Here is an 18973-nt window from a genome sequence, read left to right as displayed (position 1 = left end):
CCTATATGTTATGACGAAATTAGGTGATGCATGAATTGATATGAATGACTTTTTTAACAACTACAATCACAGTAGTATATTGACTGATTTGTTGAACTTCCAGCCTTGTAAGCATGTTAATAATTATGACAACATAAAGCACTGACAAATAAGCCTGGTTTAAACATTATTATAAAAGTCAGTAACAAATTACACAAACTAAAGTAGATTGCAGAAATATAAAAACAAATCTTGCTTTACTATACTCAATATTTAGGTAATAAATTACTTATAAAAAGTCACTGTAATAAACATAAAGTAAACTTTAGACTGACTTTAAATAAATAAATAAGAGATATATATAGCCTATATTATCTTAAGTTCGAAGTCTTAAAGAAATGCACCCTAACACTGTTTCTGCTCGATTAGTTTCCATGTGCTGTTTTGAAGTAGGCTACGTTCATGTATACGCTTTCAAACAATTGAATGCCCAATCGCGTTTTGACGGGGGTCCACCAGTAAAAATCGCATGCCGGGGGGTAAAATACACCTTTTTTTTGGAGGGGTTCCCCAGGTAAGAGTCACATTTCAGGGGCTAAATATCACGTTTTTGGAGGCAAACCGCGGACTTGGCAACACTGTAGCGTGCCAACTTGATGCTTCCTCTGAAGACTGCTTAGATGTGTTCGACTTGAAGCAGCGCTGCTAGACCGGTTGGTGTGTGTCATCAAAATGCAATTAATCATTCAGCCCTAGTTAGGATCGGACAATATTTGGCTGAGATACAACTATTTGAAAATATGGAATCTGAGGGTGCAAAAAAATCAAAATATTGAGAAAATCGCCTTTAAAGCTGTCCAAATGAAGTTCTTAGCAATGCATATTACTAATCAAAAATAAAGTTTTTATATATTTACAGTAGGAAATTTACAAAATATATTCATGGAACATGATATTTACTTAATGCCCTAATGATTTTTGGCATAAAAGAAAAATTAATAATTTTGACCCATACAGTGTATGTTTAGCTATTGCTACAAATATACCCCAGCGACTTAAGACTGGTTTTGTGCTCCAGGGTCACATATAATACTGTGTTTCCAATATATTCATTAATATATATTGAAATATTAATTTATTTGAAATTTCATGTCTTTTTCTATACAGATCAGATAGAAGGCTGCCTTGGACCTTCAACTGTTGTCCTGGATCACAGCAGTGGGTTTGAAGGGCTGTTATTTGTTGACGATGACCTTTTGGGGGTGAGCATTTGACATTATATAAATTTATTTTTAAATGTATTTTATTTAAATATTATTTATTTATATTTTATAAAATAAAATAAATTAATAAATACATTTAATAAAATTTAGTTAAATAAAATTGTATTTTATTTGAAAGAAAATTTAAAATAAATTATTTTATTTAAAATATATAAAATGCAATAACTTATTTAAAATAAAATAAAAAAAACTAATATTTAATTTTATTTAATTTGATTAATTGTACAACTGGCAGGTAAACTTCGAATTTAGTTCTGCTTTAAAATAATTCAAATTCAGGTCAGTTCACTATTAAATTGACTGGATGGTGAGAAGTCAATTTAATCAATCTGCATGATGAATCGTACACAATAACACCAGGAAAGTGTTTTATGAAATAATCGGGGCTAATTTTCACTGTGACTGTTGTGACAGGTGTGTTTTTTACTATTAAATGTGTTCCATTTTGTTCTTCCTCTCTTTTTGGATTGAAGGTCATCGGCCACAGTAACTTCAGCTCCATCAGAGCCACCACATGTGTTTACAAAGGTAACGTTTCAATAACTAAACTGTACCTTATAGTGAAGTGCAAATTAGTGCTGTCAAATGATTAATTGCATCCAAAATAAGTTTTTGTTTACATAATATATTTATGTGTTCTGTGTTTATTTATTATTTATTATTATGCATGTGTATGTATTTATATATACATAAGTATACACAGCACACACACGTATATTATGTAAACAAAAACTTTTATTTTGGATGCGATTAATCGTTTGACAGCACTAGTGCAAATTCTATGGTGTTCTTTGAAGTAAATGCAACCTAAATTACTACACTATGGTACCACTGCAGTACTGTTTTTAATTGTTTTTATTGGTTTTAGGGAAATGGGTCTATGAAGTTCTCATCTCATCTCAAGGCCTAATGCAAATCGGATGGTGCACATTGAACTGCAGATTCAACCAAGAGGTACAAGCCAGTAACTTCACAATTTAGAGGTCAATTCTGGAGTGCAGGGCCCGGTTGCATAAAGCACCTTAAGTGTAATTTTCCCTTAAGATCGCCCTTAAGTTTCCCTTACAATTAAGGGCGTTGCATAAAATATACCTTAAATGACACTTAAGGGTTTCTTTAGGTGAAACGTCATAAACCCTTAGAATTTCTCTTAAGTGTCCCTTAAAGCCCATTAAGTGTTGCATAAAGCCCCTTAACTGTCATTTTCCTAAGTATAACGTAAGGTATGGAAAATGTCACCTTAAATGTTACGCAGCGAGCAGATTCAATCCTAAAGTCTTCTACAAGACACAATCGGCCGCTTTATAACAGATTTAGGCATTTATTCACATTAATCAAATTACATACAACTAATAGCTCAAACGTGAGTGCGTCATGTAAGAACACATATATTTTATTCCTGTATTTTCCTACATATTACCTGGGAGATGACTTGGAAAAACACACATACAAAATATATTTTCGCAATCGTGTGTTTATTGTGTTTACATTTCTGCTTTTAGCTTAGCTGCAGCGATCGCTGCTGTATTCCATCATAAGATACTTCTATGTGTCCGGATTGGACTTTCAGCTCGACAGTGCCCTCCGGTTTCGAGTATGAATGAAACATACACTGCATAGGAGTGTTTAGCGCTTCATAATGTTCACATCACCTCGTTTTGGATACGAATAAAATGACTATCTTGTCCCTTTGCATTTAAATATAGATTTTTTCACATTAGTCCCTGAAAATGTTATGTTTCTGTGAAAACTTACACCACTATCTGCATTAACAAATAACGTGTCCATGGCAACAGTAGATTTTTTTAACGGCAAAACCTGGGTCGCTGTTGTGAAATACTTAACGGTTTCCCTTAACTAAGGGAATGGTTTAAGTGATTGTATGCAACACCCTCAAGTCATTCCCTTAGGTAAGGGGAAATCACACCTTAAGTGTCATACTTAAGGGAAAAACTTAAGGTGCTTTATGCAACCGGGCCCAGAGCCGTACAAATTGCATATTCACTCTAATAGTTAGCTAGGTCTCATGGGAAGCTGTCCAAGCCACAGAAATCACGTAGATTAATCTAGATTAGATGACGACTGTTCGTTCTGCTCTCAATCCTTTTTAAATCTCAGGTTTGACTTTGGTTTGTTATATAACAACTGAAATTGGTTTGTTCAAGTCGATTACTGACAGATACGATGTGCTTTGGTTCTGTGTTTGTGTTCAGGAAGGGGTCGGGGACACGCCGGACTCGTACGCTTACGACGGAAACAGAGTTCGCAAATGGAACGTGACAACCACCAACTACGGCAAGGTGAAAACGCAGCGCTTCGCACATTCAGGCTCAGTTTTATTTGACATTGACAGTTAAGTCGTAGTTTGTTTGTTTAAAGTCTCAGGCTGTGACGTAACATTCTTATAAAACACAATTCTGATTGGATGAGCCACATTTTTATGAAAGCATTATAAACCACTCAAGTCCATACGTAATAGTTTATTTTAACATGAAGCCTCTCATTATTGATTCTTTTCATTTCTTTTGCTTTAGTCCTGGGCTGCTGGTGATATCGTCAGCTGTTTGATAGATTTGGATGAGGGAAACATTACGTTCTGTCTGTAAGTATAGTTTTATTATCGGATGTACGTTATAGTTTGGTATGAAAGCATGAGAAACTGATGTAAGATTCGAATTAGTAGACATTAACGGAAATATCTGTAAACTGGTGTTAATAGCAGTATTTTTTTCTTTTTCAGTAATGGACAGTCTCTCGGTGTTGCGTTCAGCAATATTAAGACGGGGCCAGGCGTCGCATATTTCCCTGCAATCAGCCTTTCCTTCAAAGAATCTGTAGCCTTCAATTTCGGCAGCCGTCCTCTCAGATATCCTTAGCATTTTTATGCGTATACATACAGATTTTATGTAATGTGTATAATATACATTTTAATTTATTATAAAATGTACTATCATAAATTCATTAATTAGGTAGTAATTAGACGTACATATATTATACATTAGTTTTATTTATATTATTTATAAATAGTATTTATTATTTACATATTTATATATATATTATGCATACACACACACGCTTAATATTATTTAGGATTTTCAAGTACTTGCATTTAATTATATATTTTTATGTATGAATAATGTTATATGTTATATAGTATATTATAATAACTAATATATTGCATTTAATAAGACTTCCAAATACAGCAAAAACTCTCTCTCTCTCTCTCTCTCTATATATATATATATATATATATATATACACACATACAGTATATATAGTATAAAATAATGTAATTGCCTAATGTTTCCAAATACAGCTTGGAAACATTAGAAAAAAAAAATATATATATATATATATATATATATATATATATATATATATATATATATATATATATATATATATATATATATATATATATATATTAGGACTTCAGAATAAAAGAATATGTATATTTTAAATTTGTAATATTTCATTGTTTTATTTATTAATAATATAATTTAATATATTTATTATAAATACATTATATATGTTGATATAATAATACTTGTATTGAATAGTATTATATTTATTTCAAGTAAAACTTGATAACTCATTTATAAGACATTTGAATAAAAGTATACATATTTAAATTATACCATTTAAGTGATCTATTTTAATAATATAATCCAGTTTATTTTTAGAAATACATGATATATTTTTACATTTCATATAATATGTTTATTAAGTAGTAATGTAATATTCAATACAACTTGAAACTTGAAAATATATTTATAAGACGCCTGAATAAAAGTAGATACATATTTAAATTGTAACAAATTTAATTGTCATATACGGTAACACTTTAGTATAGGGATAAATTTTCACTTATTGCTTATTAGCATACCTGTTATTAAAATATTGGCTGTTTATTAGTACTTATAAAGCACATATTCTGCATGACCATATTCTACATCCCTAATCCTGCTCAATACCCACACTTAACGACTATCTTACTAACTATTAATAAGCAGCAAAATAGGATTTTATTGAGGCAAGAGTTATAGTTAATGGTTTGTTAACTGCGAGAATTGGACCTTAAAATAAAGCGTGACCAACATATTTATTAATAATATAATGTAATATATTTATTGGACATGCCAAAAAATATTTACACATTTAACATAATTCATGTTTTTAGGTATACCTACCATAAAAAACAAAACATGTGAAACCATAGACCAACCACAAACCCCTAAAACCCTTAACTCATCTGTTCCTCACGTATCCTGTGGAAGGTTACCTTCCTCTTCAAAGCCCACCAACCACTGACCTCATCAAAGCCAACAGGCTTCTGGGATACCTCAAGACAGTCCTGTCCACCTCCATCGACACACAGGTGCCTACAAAGACCTCATGCTGACTGTACAGTGTTCGCTTCAGAATAGAAGACAATGCAGTGTGGTGTATCAATATTTAAACTGATTGAGAAGTCGTTTGATTTTGTTTTTCGTCAGGAGGAAAAGCTTGTGGAGAGAGACAGCGGAACCTGGCAGATTCAAGGAGATCCCACCATCCTGGTCACCCTTGCACATATATTCAACCACTTTGCACCTCTCATGGTAAATCACTCAGAGTTTCTGTAAAACCATTGTCGTTGTTCCATAAACCATTTTATTTATGGCTAATGTGTTTGTTTGCTAGTGTAAAGTGTATTTAGTGGAGGATGTGCTGATGAACTTCCTGTTGAGTATATTGGAGGGTGGAGGATCTGTCGAAGAGCATCCACTTATACAACAGCTGCTGGACCTTTTCTGGCTTCTCATGGAGGTAAAATTCAATTGAAAGGCGTTTTCTGGATTGAGATTTGAGAAAATGTGTTTCGTTCTTCTGAGACTGGAATCTTTTCTCCTCCTGAAGGAGCACGAGGTGAGCGAGTGTCTGAAACAGCTGATGATGTCTCTGCTGAGAGCGTATCGTTTCTCTCCTATCATCCCTGATCTGGGCTTTCAGGTGAGAAGTCCAGTGATTGCTCTCATGCAAATCCATTTTTCAAGCTGTTGTAATGTAATGTTGAGGTTTATTGGTGCTGAGAACGATAGAACCGCTGACAGGAAGGAAAAAGGAAAACATTCTTTCCGAGGAGCCTAAAGGAGCATGCTGGGAACTCATACTTCAAAGCGTGTTCACGCATAGCATTTGTGTCTAATCGGAGGCAGAGAGGTGTTGATGTCCTCCTGGCCCATTGATGTTCATGGCAATTATCAGCAGGGACATGGGCTGTGTGCCCATCCCACTTGAAATAAATGTCTTGTTAAAATTAAAATGACTGAGGCACTTTGTTTCGAGCTTGCTGTAATTTGTTTGATGAGTTTGTTTGATGTCCACGGTGGTGAGAGGGAACTGGCAACATGTTGATCCAAATTATTACTGTGGCAGCCAGTGCTTAACAGATGGAAGCTTTACTGAAACCTGTTTTCTTTCTCTGTCCTCTAGATTCATTACCTTCGTCTGACCACAGCGATACTCCGGCATGAGAAGTCCAGGAAGTACCTGCTCAGCAATGTTCTATATCCTCTTAGTTATAACTTTCATAAGACACTTTACCTTTTGAAAATCACTTCAGAAAGGTAGAAATAAGAAATATATGCTTATTAAGAATACATTGTGGCCATTGCCTACTGAACTTCACTGTAGATCACATAGATGGATAGATAGATTAAATGAAATACAGTAGATGTTTCATACACATAAATTATGGACCTGTTCCAGTAAATTTGACAATCAGAGTGTGTCCAAGTACTTTATTATCTTTATTGTTATGAATAATAAATCTATTTATTTATTATGAAAATTTTGTAGGTAAGTAGATGGGTAGATATTTAGGTAGATGTAGGTAGGTAGACATTTTTAGTAGGTAGCTAGATTACAGATAGATAAATAGGTATCTATGTTGATAGGTAGATGGCAATATGTGTCTTTAGCTAGGTAGATGGATAGATATGTTGAAAGGTAGGTAGGTCAATAGATGATGGTATATATTTAGATAGATGGACATATATGTTTGCAGGTAGGTCGATATGTCATTAGATTATGGTATGCATTTAGATAGATAGATAGATAGGTCAATAGATTATGGTATATATATAGTTAGATAGATAAATAGGTCAATAGATGATGGTATATATTTAGATAGATGGACATATATGTTTGCAGGTAGGTCGATATGTCATTAGATTATGGTATGCATTTAGATAGATAGATAGGTCAATAGATTATGGTATATATATAGTTAGATAGATAAATAGGTCAATAGATGATGGTATATATTTAGATAGATGGACATATATGTTTGCAGGTAGGTCGATATGTCATTAGATTATGGTATACATTTAGATAGATAGATAGATAGATAGATAGATAGATAGATTATGGTATATATTTAGGGAGATGGATAGATAGGTCAATAGATTATGGTATATATTTAGGTAGATGATAGATATGTTGATAGCTAGGTAGATGGGTTAATAGATTATGGTGTATATTTAGGTAGATGGATAGACATGGTGATAGGTAGGTGTCAATAGATTTTGGTATATATTTAGGTAGATGGATAGATATGTTGCTAGGTAGGTAGATAGGGCAATAGATTATGGTGTATATTTAGGTAGTTGGATAGATATGTTGGTAGATTTATTTATTTTTTTAGATGGATTGATGGATATATATGTGATGTTGAGATTTAGGTGGTTGTATCAATATTTAGGTAGTTAGATTTATGAAAACATAGCTGGATATTTAGTAGATGGGTATATGAATATTTAGGTAAGTAGTTACAGTATGGGCATATAAGTAGTTAGATACATTTATGGATTTATTACAAAATATATAAAGTCTATACAAAATTTGAAAAAATACATAAAATAAAAAAATATATATAGATAGACATATATAAGTTTTGCACAACATATATTCAACAGTTGGTTACTACTTGAACTAGAAGCCAAATTTTGTCGTACAAGCATTTGATTAACTTCCCAGTAGTTTTCTCTGGTTTTGAGGAAGAACTGCCTAAACAGACAAGTTAGATGCATCGATCTTGGAGATTTGTATGTGTTTCGGTCCTTAACAGCATCACATTTGATGTGCTCCGGTCTGTGGTCTTCTTCTACATCAAGACCCCTCTGAGAGTGAAGGAGGCAGGACTGGAGGAGCTCATCCCGACCACCTGGTGGCCGACACGCTTCGACAAAGAGGTCAGAAACATCCGGACACACGGGCATGAATATGAATAGCATTATACACACAGGCTTCACAAAAGCTGAAACCTGAAATGATCTCGTCAATCAAACACTAATCTGAACTGAGCCCTGGTTGAAGCGACAGATGAATAATTCTCCGCTGTCTCTCCTGACGCGTGTCCAGGGCAAAGATGAGAGGGACACACGCGAGGAGACGGCCGAGGAGAGGCTGAGACGGCGAGCGTACGAGCGCGGCTGTCACAGACTGAAAAAGAGGATTGAGGGTATGTCACACACACAACATCAGATCTGCAAGCATATCTGTCACTGTGACACTCAGCTGAACCCATGTGTGTGTGTGTGTAGTTGTGGAGGAGCTGCAGGTTCAGATCCTGAGGTTAATGCTGAACAACAAAGACAAGGGAACGGTATGTTGATGCTTGTTTTCCACATGTCTGCTCGCACAGCTATGTTATATTTTATTATATTTATAAAATGTATAATACGGGAATGTCCGAGAATGACCCATTTAGAAAGGAAGACCCAGTCTGACCTACATGAAGGGACAGTGTTGTTATCATGAACTAAAACTATTATCATAGAATCATTTTGATAAGTTGAAATAAAGCTGAAAAAAAAAAAAATATTAGAGGAAAAAATTACATTTAAAAACTTAGAAATTAGTGCCTTTGGAAACTAACTTAAAATAAAGTACTATAATTACTAAAACTAAAACTGAAAAAAAAAAAAAAAAATTATAGCTAAATAGAGATCTTCTGAAAAAAATATATAACAGAAATAGAAAATATTCAGAAATATTCATAGAAATAATTATAAAAAACAAAATCTTATAAAAATCACAAAATCACTAAAGCTAAAATGAAACTGAAAACTGATAATATAAAATAAATGCTTATTCAAGATATTAAGAATTTCAACAGTATATAACACTGAAATTGGTGAAACCACAAAACTAGAAATATCTAGTTATTAAATTATTCTGGTTTATATAATAATTATTATTATATGAATTTTCTTCATAATATCTACTACCCTAAAACCTTTTTGGGATTTTTACATTTCAACTATGTTGTTTGGCCCAAATAATAATAATAATAATTATTATTATTATTATTATTATTATTTGTTTTTTTAAATGTATTTAATATTTTTTTATTTTATTTTTTTTTAATTAGTGATACATTTTTATTTATTATATTTGGGAGTTCACCATAAAAATAGCCTATATAACTAGTGCTACAGTGTATGTCTTCAAAAGCCATATAATGGTTTTGCGTGATTAACAGAATTTAAAGGGTTAGTTCACCCAAAAATAAAAATTCTGTCATTAATTACTCACCCTCGTGTCGTTCCAAACCCATAAGACCTTCATTTATCTTCAGAACACAAATTTCTGGGGTACTCTCCAAAATGGCAGAAGACGGTAACTCGGGGAGAAGAACTGCTGAATAAATTATGTTATTATTGTTTTCTTTGCGCACAAAAAGTATTCTCGCTGCTTTGTAAATTACGGTAGAACCCCTGATTTCACATGGACTATTTTACCGATGTCCTCACTACGTTTTTGTGCATTGTTCATGGTAATATCCTTGCTGTCTATGGAGGGTCAGAGAGATCTCGGATTCCATCAAAAATATCTGAATTTGTGTTCTGAAGATGAACAAAGGTAATTAATGACAGAATTTTCATTTTTGGGTGAACTATCCCTTTAACTGAGACTCCACAAATGATTGCCATCTACAGAAAGATTAATATTCAGTTACAACCTGTGTGCTGTATTTACCCGTGTCTCTCTTTTCACAGGGTGAAGCTTCTCGATACATTTTCCTGAACAAATTCCGCAAGTTCCTTCAAGAGAACGCCAGCAATAGAGGGGTAGGGCACACAGGACAGCTTTGGCCTCCTTCATACCTTGCAATTACTGTATATATGTTCCATATCTGCATAGTATCTAGATATTCTGTATCAGGATTTCATATTCTTTTACATGTGATAAATAGATCATAAGATCACAGTCTATTTCTGCAAAAGCAGAAGTAAAAGCTACAAACCCGCCACAGCATTTGGTAAGATTTAAAGAGCTCTTGCCACAGAAGGTCTTCCAATCAATGCTGCAAACAGGAAATTTCAGAAATATGTTACTTAATGTGTTTTGATGACTGTTACATCTGCCTTTTTTTTTTTTTATTAGTTCCCGTATCATATAAATTGGCAAACTGTGCTGACATAAAGGATGTAAAGACAAAAGAAGCTTGAGGATTTTATAATTCTCAATGCACGCGTTTTGGCACTGAATCTGATGTTCCCCATTTAAACTTCACAGCAGTAAATGAATATGACCATTTTCTGTAACAGGATTGTTATTGATGGGATTGTTTCAGTTAATTTGTAGTGATCAGGCTTTTTATTGGAGGGCTTGATGTTTGTCTCATGCTTCATTTGATGTGATTTGTGTGTTCAGAACCCCACAGTGTTGTGTCCTCCTGAGTACATGGTGTGTTTCTTACACCGGCTCATCACGGCCATCAGGAGCTACTGGGATGAAGGCAAGAGAAAAAGCCCAGGATCCATCAGCAGTGAAGGTACACATTTCTCATCTCATTATATATATATATATATATATATATATATATATATATATATATATATATATATATATATATGCAGTATCACACACAGAAGTGAGTACATCCCTCACATTTTTGTAAATATTTTATTATATCTTTTCATGTGATAACACTGAAGAAATGACACTTTGCTACAATGTAAAGTAGTGAGTGTACAGCTTGTATAACAGTGTAAATTTGCTGTCCCCTCAAAATAACTCAACCCACAGCCATTAATGTCTAAACCGCTGGCCACAAAAGTGAGTACACCCCTAAGTAAAAATGTCCACTTGTCTTTGTACTCCTCACCTGGTTGCCACCACACACGCTTGACACCATCTGAACCAAATAAGTTTATCTTGGTCTCATCAGACCACAGGACATGGTTCCAGTAATCCTTGCCCTTAGTCTGCTTGTCTTCAGCAAACTGTTTGTGGGCTTTCTTGAGCATCATCTTTAGAAGAGGCGTCCTTCTGGGACGACAGCCATGCAGACCAATTTGATGCAGTGTGCGCCGTATGGTCTGAGCACTGACAGGCTGACCCCCCCCACCCCTTCAACCTCTGCAGCAATTCTGGCAGCACTCATTACGTCTATTTCCCAAACACAACCTCTGGATGTGACGCTGAGCACGTGCGCTCAACTTCTTTGGTCGACCATGGCGAGGACTGTTCTGAGTGGAACCTGTCCTGTTAAACCGCTGTATGGTCTTGGCCACCGTGTTGCAGCTCAGTTTCAGGGTCTTGGCAATCTTCTTATAGCCTACGCCATCTTTATGTAGAGCAACAATTCTTTTTTTCAGATCCTCAGAGAGTTCTTTTCCATGAATAACCAATAAAAATTAATAAAATAAAAGGCTTTTACTTCAAGCACCGACTTTCAAAAACAACCTGTTTAACACAAAATATGTTTCTTCAAAAAAAATTCCACTATGTAATATTACAAATATTTTAAGGGAATAAAGTAAAAATATATTACAAACTTGCAACAGAAATTAAAAATCTTCCCCCGGAAAATAACTGAATAAGTTGAAGCACAAATTCAAATAATTTTAAGTTGCAGAAATTAAAACTCAAATAAAAACAAATTAAACCTAAATGGTTATATTTAAAAATATTATATAAAAAAAAAAAAATACATATAATTTAAGTCATTCAAAATGACTAAAAATGTAATTAAAAATGAAAAATAACAGCTAATTCAAAATGTTAATAAAACCCAAAAATACTAAAATAACTCTGCTTATTTATTTATTAGTGAGAACATCATTTAACATTTTTGATTATTATATCTGTGAAGACAAATTATAAAAAAAGGGTTCATAAAATAAAACACAATGAAAATATTAAATTGAATATTAAGAATATTTTTGTTAAATAAAAATAGATCTGAAATATAATAAAATACAAATAACAATAAAATAAAATATACAAATAAAAACCTGAAGTAAATGAATGTTAGAAATGTTGCCTTGGCAGTTAACCTAAAGTTAAGGCACTGCAATTATAATTGAATGTCATGTCATTGACCCATTTGTGTTCCCGTCAGACGCGTACGTCCCCCCTCAGCTGTTCTACAACGGGAAGGTGGATTACTTTGACCTTCAGCGCCTGGGAGGACTTCTCTCGCATCTGAAGAAAACGCTCAAAGGTTAGTAAAAAACACATGTAAAGTGCGTTTCAGAGTTTGGTCAAATAATATCCCAGCGTGCAGCTGCTCTAGACACCACCAGAGGGAGCAGAAGGTCAATTTGTTTTGAGTGTTACTCATACTGACAGCGGATACAATCCAGTCGGTTAAAACCTCTGAAGAAAAGAAATAAAGCTTTCCTGTATCAGGTTTGACAACAGCAAAAATACTTTTGTTTTTCTTGTTCATTTTGTTTATTTTCAGAAGCTCGCTTTAATGCTCGCAGACGTAATATTTGTTTTCTGCAGTTTTTTTTTAATCTTCCTAGACGTAAACAGAGCACTCTCATATTGATGTGCCTGTTATGCTCGTTTTGTTTGGTAACTCTTGAAATTTCACTATTGATCTTTTCAAAGCTGCCAGACGAATGGTTTAGATCGATCAACCTCCCAAATTAGTTTTAAATTGAGAGAGAATACGTAGTACACTTCCTGCAGGGTGTTTTCTTTTTCTTTTCTTTTTTTTTAGTTTCCGACTTCATTATTAACCTCAAAAACGTTGGTGGTCGTTACTTTGATTTGTGGCATCATTAAAATTTCTGAAATGATGGGATGAGATGGAAGCTGGCGGCATTCAGAAAGACTGGGATGCAGATGGATATTGATTTCCCTCAAGGCAGCAGTACATGCCGCAAAAATATTGACGAACAGCAGGGAACACGCTAAGAGTGAGAGAGAGAGGGAAGGAGGATGAAGGAAGTGCTTGAGAGTTGTGCCTTTGATGTAATGATATGTTTTTTTGTGGTTTGCGTTAGTTGATTTTGTTTGTCTGAGGTGTTTGTCAGGACTTTGCCAGGATTGACTGCAATTTCTGTGGTGAAGTTCAAATTTGTATATGGCCCAAAAAACATGAAGATCTCAATTTAGGTGTCAGAGAGCATGATGCTTGAACATAATAATTTACATTAAATATAGCATAGAAATGTTTAATGAATAGCAACATTTAATATAATCATATATAATATGAGAATTTGGGTAATCTTCAAGACTTCAAGACAAGGTAATCTCCAAAATTAAGATTTTTTTTAATGAAACCTGAGAGGTTTCTGTGCCTCAACTGAAAATTGTTTGTGGATTAAGCCATTCGATTCTTGTTTGTGGATTAAGCCATTCGATTCATATGGATTTGTTTTATGACGTCTTATTGGTTTTTGGCTCTCTTACTTTTAATTGGACCTGCAAGGTTTCATTCAAAATATCTTAATTTGTGTTTCGAAGAGTAAGCAAAGAAACCGAAGTAAATGATGATAGATTTATATTTTTGGGTGAACTTTCCCTTTAATTTAAATGAACCATCTAAACAAACCAATTTACAAAAATGAATTGGACTTTGGTTGATTTATTGTTGCAATTCGCACAGATATAAAGCTGTATCTGCAATACAATATTACATAAATCAGTAAAGTAGTGATCTTTGATGCTAATTTTCCAGAAAATGATATGAATCTGAGTCACATTTGCATCATTTCACAATCCCATTTCCCCATAGTATAGTTATCAATAAAAGTTTCAAAATAGTAAAAGAAATCTGACCTTTGACATACAATTTTCAATGTAATATGATTTGAGGCTCCCGTAATTTGGTGTATTATACTGGTGTATTATTCACATTATGAATCAGCCTGGTCCTATTCACCCATTGTGATTAAAATAAAAGGCATCTTCGACAATAGTGTTTGTATACGCTTGTTTCCATTAACAGGGAGCGGCGAGGCACGTCTTGTCATGTGTCACAACTCTGCTGTACCCAAGTTTGAATTTCATTAATTCTCACTCCATCTCCATTTCTTTTGTCTCCTAAAACACCCATCTTCCACCGGCGTTCCCGTTCTTTGGACTCGTTTGATTAAAAGCTGGTAATTACATTGCTCCTGTTCCTGCATGGTTTCCCCGCTGATTCTGCAGGAACGTCGTATTCTCCCTCTGGCGCCTGATTGAACTCTTTTGAGGCTTTGAGGAAACAATCAAAGCCATCCGAGAGTAAAACAAGACGGAAAGGATGAGTGAAGAATGGGATATACTCGTTGTATCCGTATTTTTTACTGTGTCTGTCAGCGACAGTGACTGTTGGTTTTTATCCGTTTATTTTGATTTTGTGTACAAAAAATTGAATCTTGTCATCTGGAATTTATCTTGACAATATTGATTTGCGTTTAGCAGCTGCTGCGGGCTTTTCCTCCTTGACATATATTACATAATTTGTCTTTTTTAATATTTATTGTTGATTTTGGCCATCAGACCTTGCAGTGTTTTTTTCCCACTCAATATGAAGCAGCCAGATCCACCATCTGCTCCTCATCTTATTCAGCACAGATTTTTTTAAAAGTGTTTTTTTAAGTAATGTTTTATTATTTATGCTTTATTAGTTGTTCTCACTGTAGAGTGCTGCATACATACAATATTGTGTTACTCCCTAAAAAGTAATTGCATTGGTTACTTTTTATGGAAAGTACTACTTCTGTTACTTTTGCATTACTTTTTCTTATTTGGCCTTGGCTTGCTTATTTTTGCTTATTTATATTAGTAAAAAAAGTTCTGGTGTTACTTGTTTGAAAACGCAACTCGGATATTTTCTTGTAAATTAAAAAGTAACGAGTTGCTTTACTAGTTATTTGAAATAAGTAATCTGATTACTTAACTCACGTTACTTGTAATGTGTTACCCCCAACACTGATAAATGTGTCCCAAAACCCAGAAACATATTTTGAACTTCTGGTTCCAACGTCCCAAAGTCAGTGGATGGGTTTTTGGTTAAATTGCGTGAAATAATGTCTGTGTTGAACACAAGATTAACATATTTTCACGCTTTATTTTGCAATATAACATGCAGTAATAAAAGCCCACTAAGAGATTTTTATATAAGCTTTTATTTGTCGCAGGTACAAAAAATGCGTACAGTACATGTATATTATTCTGGTGATAAAATTTTCATTGCGTACAGTACGCCGACTCTTACGTGCATGTACAAAAACCAAAGTATACTTTGGGCTTTAGGGTTCGTTTACACTAGAGCTGGGTAAAAAATATGGATTTCTCGATTTTATTCGATTCTCATTTTTACAAAATTATATTGATTCTTAAATCCCAAGAATCGATTAATCTAGTCTGTTTTCAGTTAACGAACATAATACCTCCTATCCAATAAATCACAATAAGCTTTGTGCTTTGTTACTTTTTATATTAAACAAGTTCTCATATTTCAAATTCTGTCCATTTTATTACAGTTTTCAAACAATAAATGCTGTTTTGGTGCTGTTTAATGTGGAGTGACAGATCGGTGTAGCGTCTCAGTTCAAGCACCAACGCAAAGCGCACATGAATTGATCATCGCTTATGCTTTAATAACTGTTTCAGCATGAAATAAACATGAATGAACGTCTGAAGGTACTGTATGGTAAAAGAAACAGAACAACTTACCGAAATCTGTATCCTGTCTCATGTAATCGCTCAATCAGTGTTTCAACCACACAAAGACATCAGTATAAAATCTTGTAAACAATATCATGTAATGTCAGATTTACCTCAGGAAAAAAATAAATAAGTAAAAATAATATTTGGTGACGATAAACCCGTTATTCAGCAAGAAAAAAAATAACTTTAGAAAGGAGCATTTTGCTAAATATATGCACCAAATCCATCAAGTTTTTTTGACAGCCACCATTCAAATGTTTAGATATATAAAAAAAAATAATAATAAATAAATAAAAAAACAATTGTAGTAGAAACACAATTATGTAATAGTAAATTTAGTATTGTAACTTCATAATTTATATAAAAATATCATTGAATTATATAAAAGTTTAATTGAGTGTAATTTAAGTCTTTGTATACAAATCAGTTCATTTTAACCTTAAATATTATAGTAACGTAGTACCAACTGACTCTCATCTATATTTTACAGCATTAGTTGAGACTTTTTTTTTTCCTTGAGAAAATTTGCCACATACTGTACCTAATATATTGAAAACAATTGATATTGAATTGAAATCGCAATCAAATCGCAAGCTTGTGAATCAAAATTTATTTGAATTGTGAAATTGGTGTCGAAACCCAGCCCTAGTTTACACAAGTGATGTACTAAAAATGGAAACGTTTTTACTTTGCGTTTTTGAAAAGTTTTGCATTGAGCCGAACGTTGTCACAACGATCCCCTTTCACACGGATTCACGAAAACAGCTAAAAACACTATTATCAATGCCAGGCCAGTAGATGGCGATGTTACTTTGTAAAGAAACGCTATGTCCATACGCAACATACCTATAGACTGAACACGTAATACACATACTCATTACGTCACTGATTTCACAAATTTGCGATTTTGTATTTTACACAGAGACGATAACGGTATCGGTTTCAAATACTTACACTTTGAAACATGATTTCAAAAGTTTGTGTTTTCAAGCCCTCCAAAATGCAAAATGAATTGCCAAAATGCATAAAACATTTACCGTTTTTAGTTGAAACGGTGTCACGTAAACACTGATAGACGTAGCCGTATCTAGAATCCAGACAATTATAGTCACTTGTAAGTGGACCAAAAGTAGCAACAACCCAGAACACCTTTACTTTTACCATCGACATTTACTTTCATCAATATCATCATCTCTTGGCTGTATAATGATTGCGCTTATTGATTGTGCAGTATTGATTTAGGTCAAGTTTAAAAGTAATTTCTGTCAGCTTTAAAATGATGATGATCATAATAATAATAATAATAAAATCCCACTGGCCAATTTGACATTTCTCCAGCAGATTTTTATTGAACTACACTAAAGCTCTTTCAACTTTTAACCCCAACCTTCACTAACCAGCATCAATTTGAGGTAAAACCGTGGTGCGCTTTCTCTGAACCTTTCTCCATAATGACTGCATCTAATGGCTTCATCAAGGTCATTACACGGCAAATCCTGATATTTTTACCCGTAGCATTCAAGTGGCAGCTGTACTCGGACCCGAGCCAGTTTATTTCCCTCACCAGCTGATTTTGGCACACTTGCCAAGTTGCTTACGGAGAATCGTGACTAAGTGCTCAAGTGACTCTTATTAACGTCGTCTGTGACTGGCTGGTGTACTTTCTGTTCCCAGTTTTGGCGGTGCAATATCTGTCAGATTTATAGACGTGACACTTTTGATGTTTACGGAGTCTGAGATTTATCAACGTCAACTGACAGACGGCCAGAGGTCATTCCCATAGGTGTAATGAAGACGCTATATCAGCCTGACACCAAATTAATGAAACCATATCTCTCGGGTCATCCACTCTGTCAGACTTCATCATCTACTTGGTCTTAGATTATGATTTTGTTTGAGATGTCGTAAAATAAATTATTAGATTTACTTATCAGGTTGTTTAGTGATCTCGATAATTGCATAATCATGTTCGCCTTATTTGCTGTAGCTCAGTTTACTCTAGGGAAAGGAAATTATAAAAGATTCAAGATTTTTGTTTGTCACATACAAGATATATAAATATACAACAAGCTGTGAAACGTAGGTCTAGCATACTTGGTAGACTGTGCAATAAAAGATAGAATACAAAGAAATGAATAGAATTCTCTTTTAAAAATAAATAAATTATTATTTTAAATATATTTATTGTTTATATTACATAACATTTACTAAAATAACATTAATTTTAAAATAACGTTATATAGTGTACATATATTATATAAATAATTAAAATAAATTATATAAAATACAAAATTAATATTATTTTAAATGATGTAATACTATAAAATACATTTTAAAATTACTTGAAATGCAATTATAATTTATATTGAAGTTAAATTAAATTAAGTTGAACATGCAATAAGTTAAAAATAGTAAAAAAATAAAATTAAAATAAAATAAAATTAAAATGTGTAAATTATTTTAAATTAATTCTAATTACATTTTACATTAATTAATAATAAATTAATTATAGACATTTAATATATCATTATATATGTATTATATATAATATAAATACATTTAAATATAAAATAATACATTTTTATTTTGTAAAATCTGCTCAAGGTGGTGAACATTCAATAAATGATAAAATAAATGTTAAATGATAAATAAATTATTCTAAATCTAATTATTATAATTCATCATTGCACTTGAATAATTTGTGTGTGTGTGTGAAATTAAAATTATTTTAAATTAATATAATTTATTTAAACAAGTATATTATA

General features: G+C 33.1%; 1 protein-coding gene across 5 annotated transcripts in view; it reads left to right on the top strand.

The window, feature by feature from the left end:
• LOC131531454 (E3 ubiquitin-protein ligase RNF123) overlaps nt 1-18973 on the top strand; it is a 133657-nt gene that overhangs the window by 5430 nt on the left and 109254 nt on the right. For all 5 annotated transcript variants that reach the window (XM_058762226.1, XM_058762227.1, XM_058762228.1 and 2 more), the window contains exons 5-21: nt 1147-1241; nt 1736-1790; nt 2131-2216; nt 3476-3562; nt 3797-3864; nt 4003-4128; nt 5526-5640; nt 5759-5863; nt 5946-6071; nt 6162-6254; nt 6738-6813; nt 8382-8497; nt 8667-8766; nt 8849-8910; nt 10307-10378; nt 10965-11085; nt 12658-12759. In XM_058762226.1, coding sequence (XP_058618209.1) covers nt 1147-1241; nt 1736-1790; nt 2131-2216; nt 3476-3562; nt 3797-3864; nt 4003-4128; nt 5526-5640; nt 5759-5863; nt 5946-6071; nt 6162-6254; nt 6738-6813; nt 8382-8497; nt 8667-8766; nt 8849-8910; nt 10307-10378; nt 10965-11085; nt 12658-12759 — 1605 coding nt within the window. The remainder of the gene's footprint in view (nt 1-1146; nt 1242-1735; nt 1791-2130; nt 2217-3475; nt 3563-3796; nt 3865-4002; nt 4129-5525; nt 5641-5758; nt 5864-5945; nt 6072-6161; nt 6255-6737; nt 6814-8381; nt 8498-8666; nt 8767-8848; nt 8911-10306; nt 10379-10964; nt 11086-12657; nt 12760-18973) is intronic.

This window comes from Onychostoma macrolepis, chromosome 22 (assembly GCF_012432095.1).
Source record: "Onychostoma macrolepis isolate SWU-2019 chromosome 22, ASM1243209v1, whole genome shotgun sequence".
NCBI classification, from domain to species: domain Eukaryota; kingdom Metazoa; phylum Chordata; class Actinopteri; order Cypriniformes; family Cyprinidae; genus Onychostoma; species Onychostoma macrolepis.
This window is presented reverse-complemented; position numbering and strand designations above follow the sequence as displayed.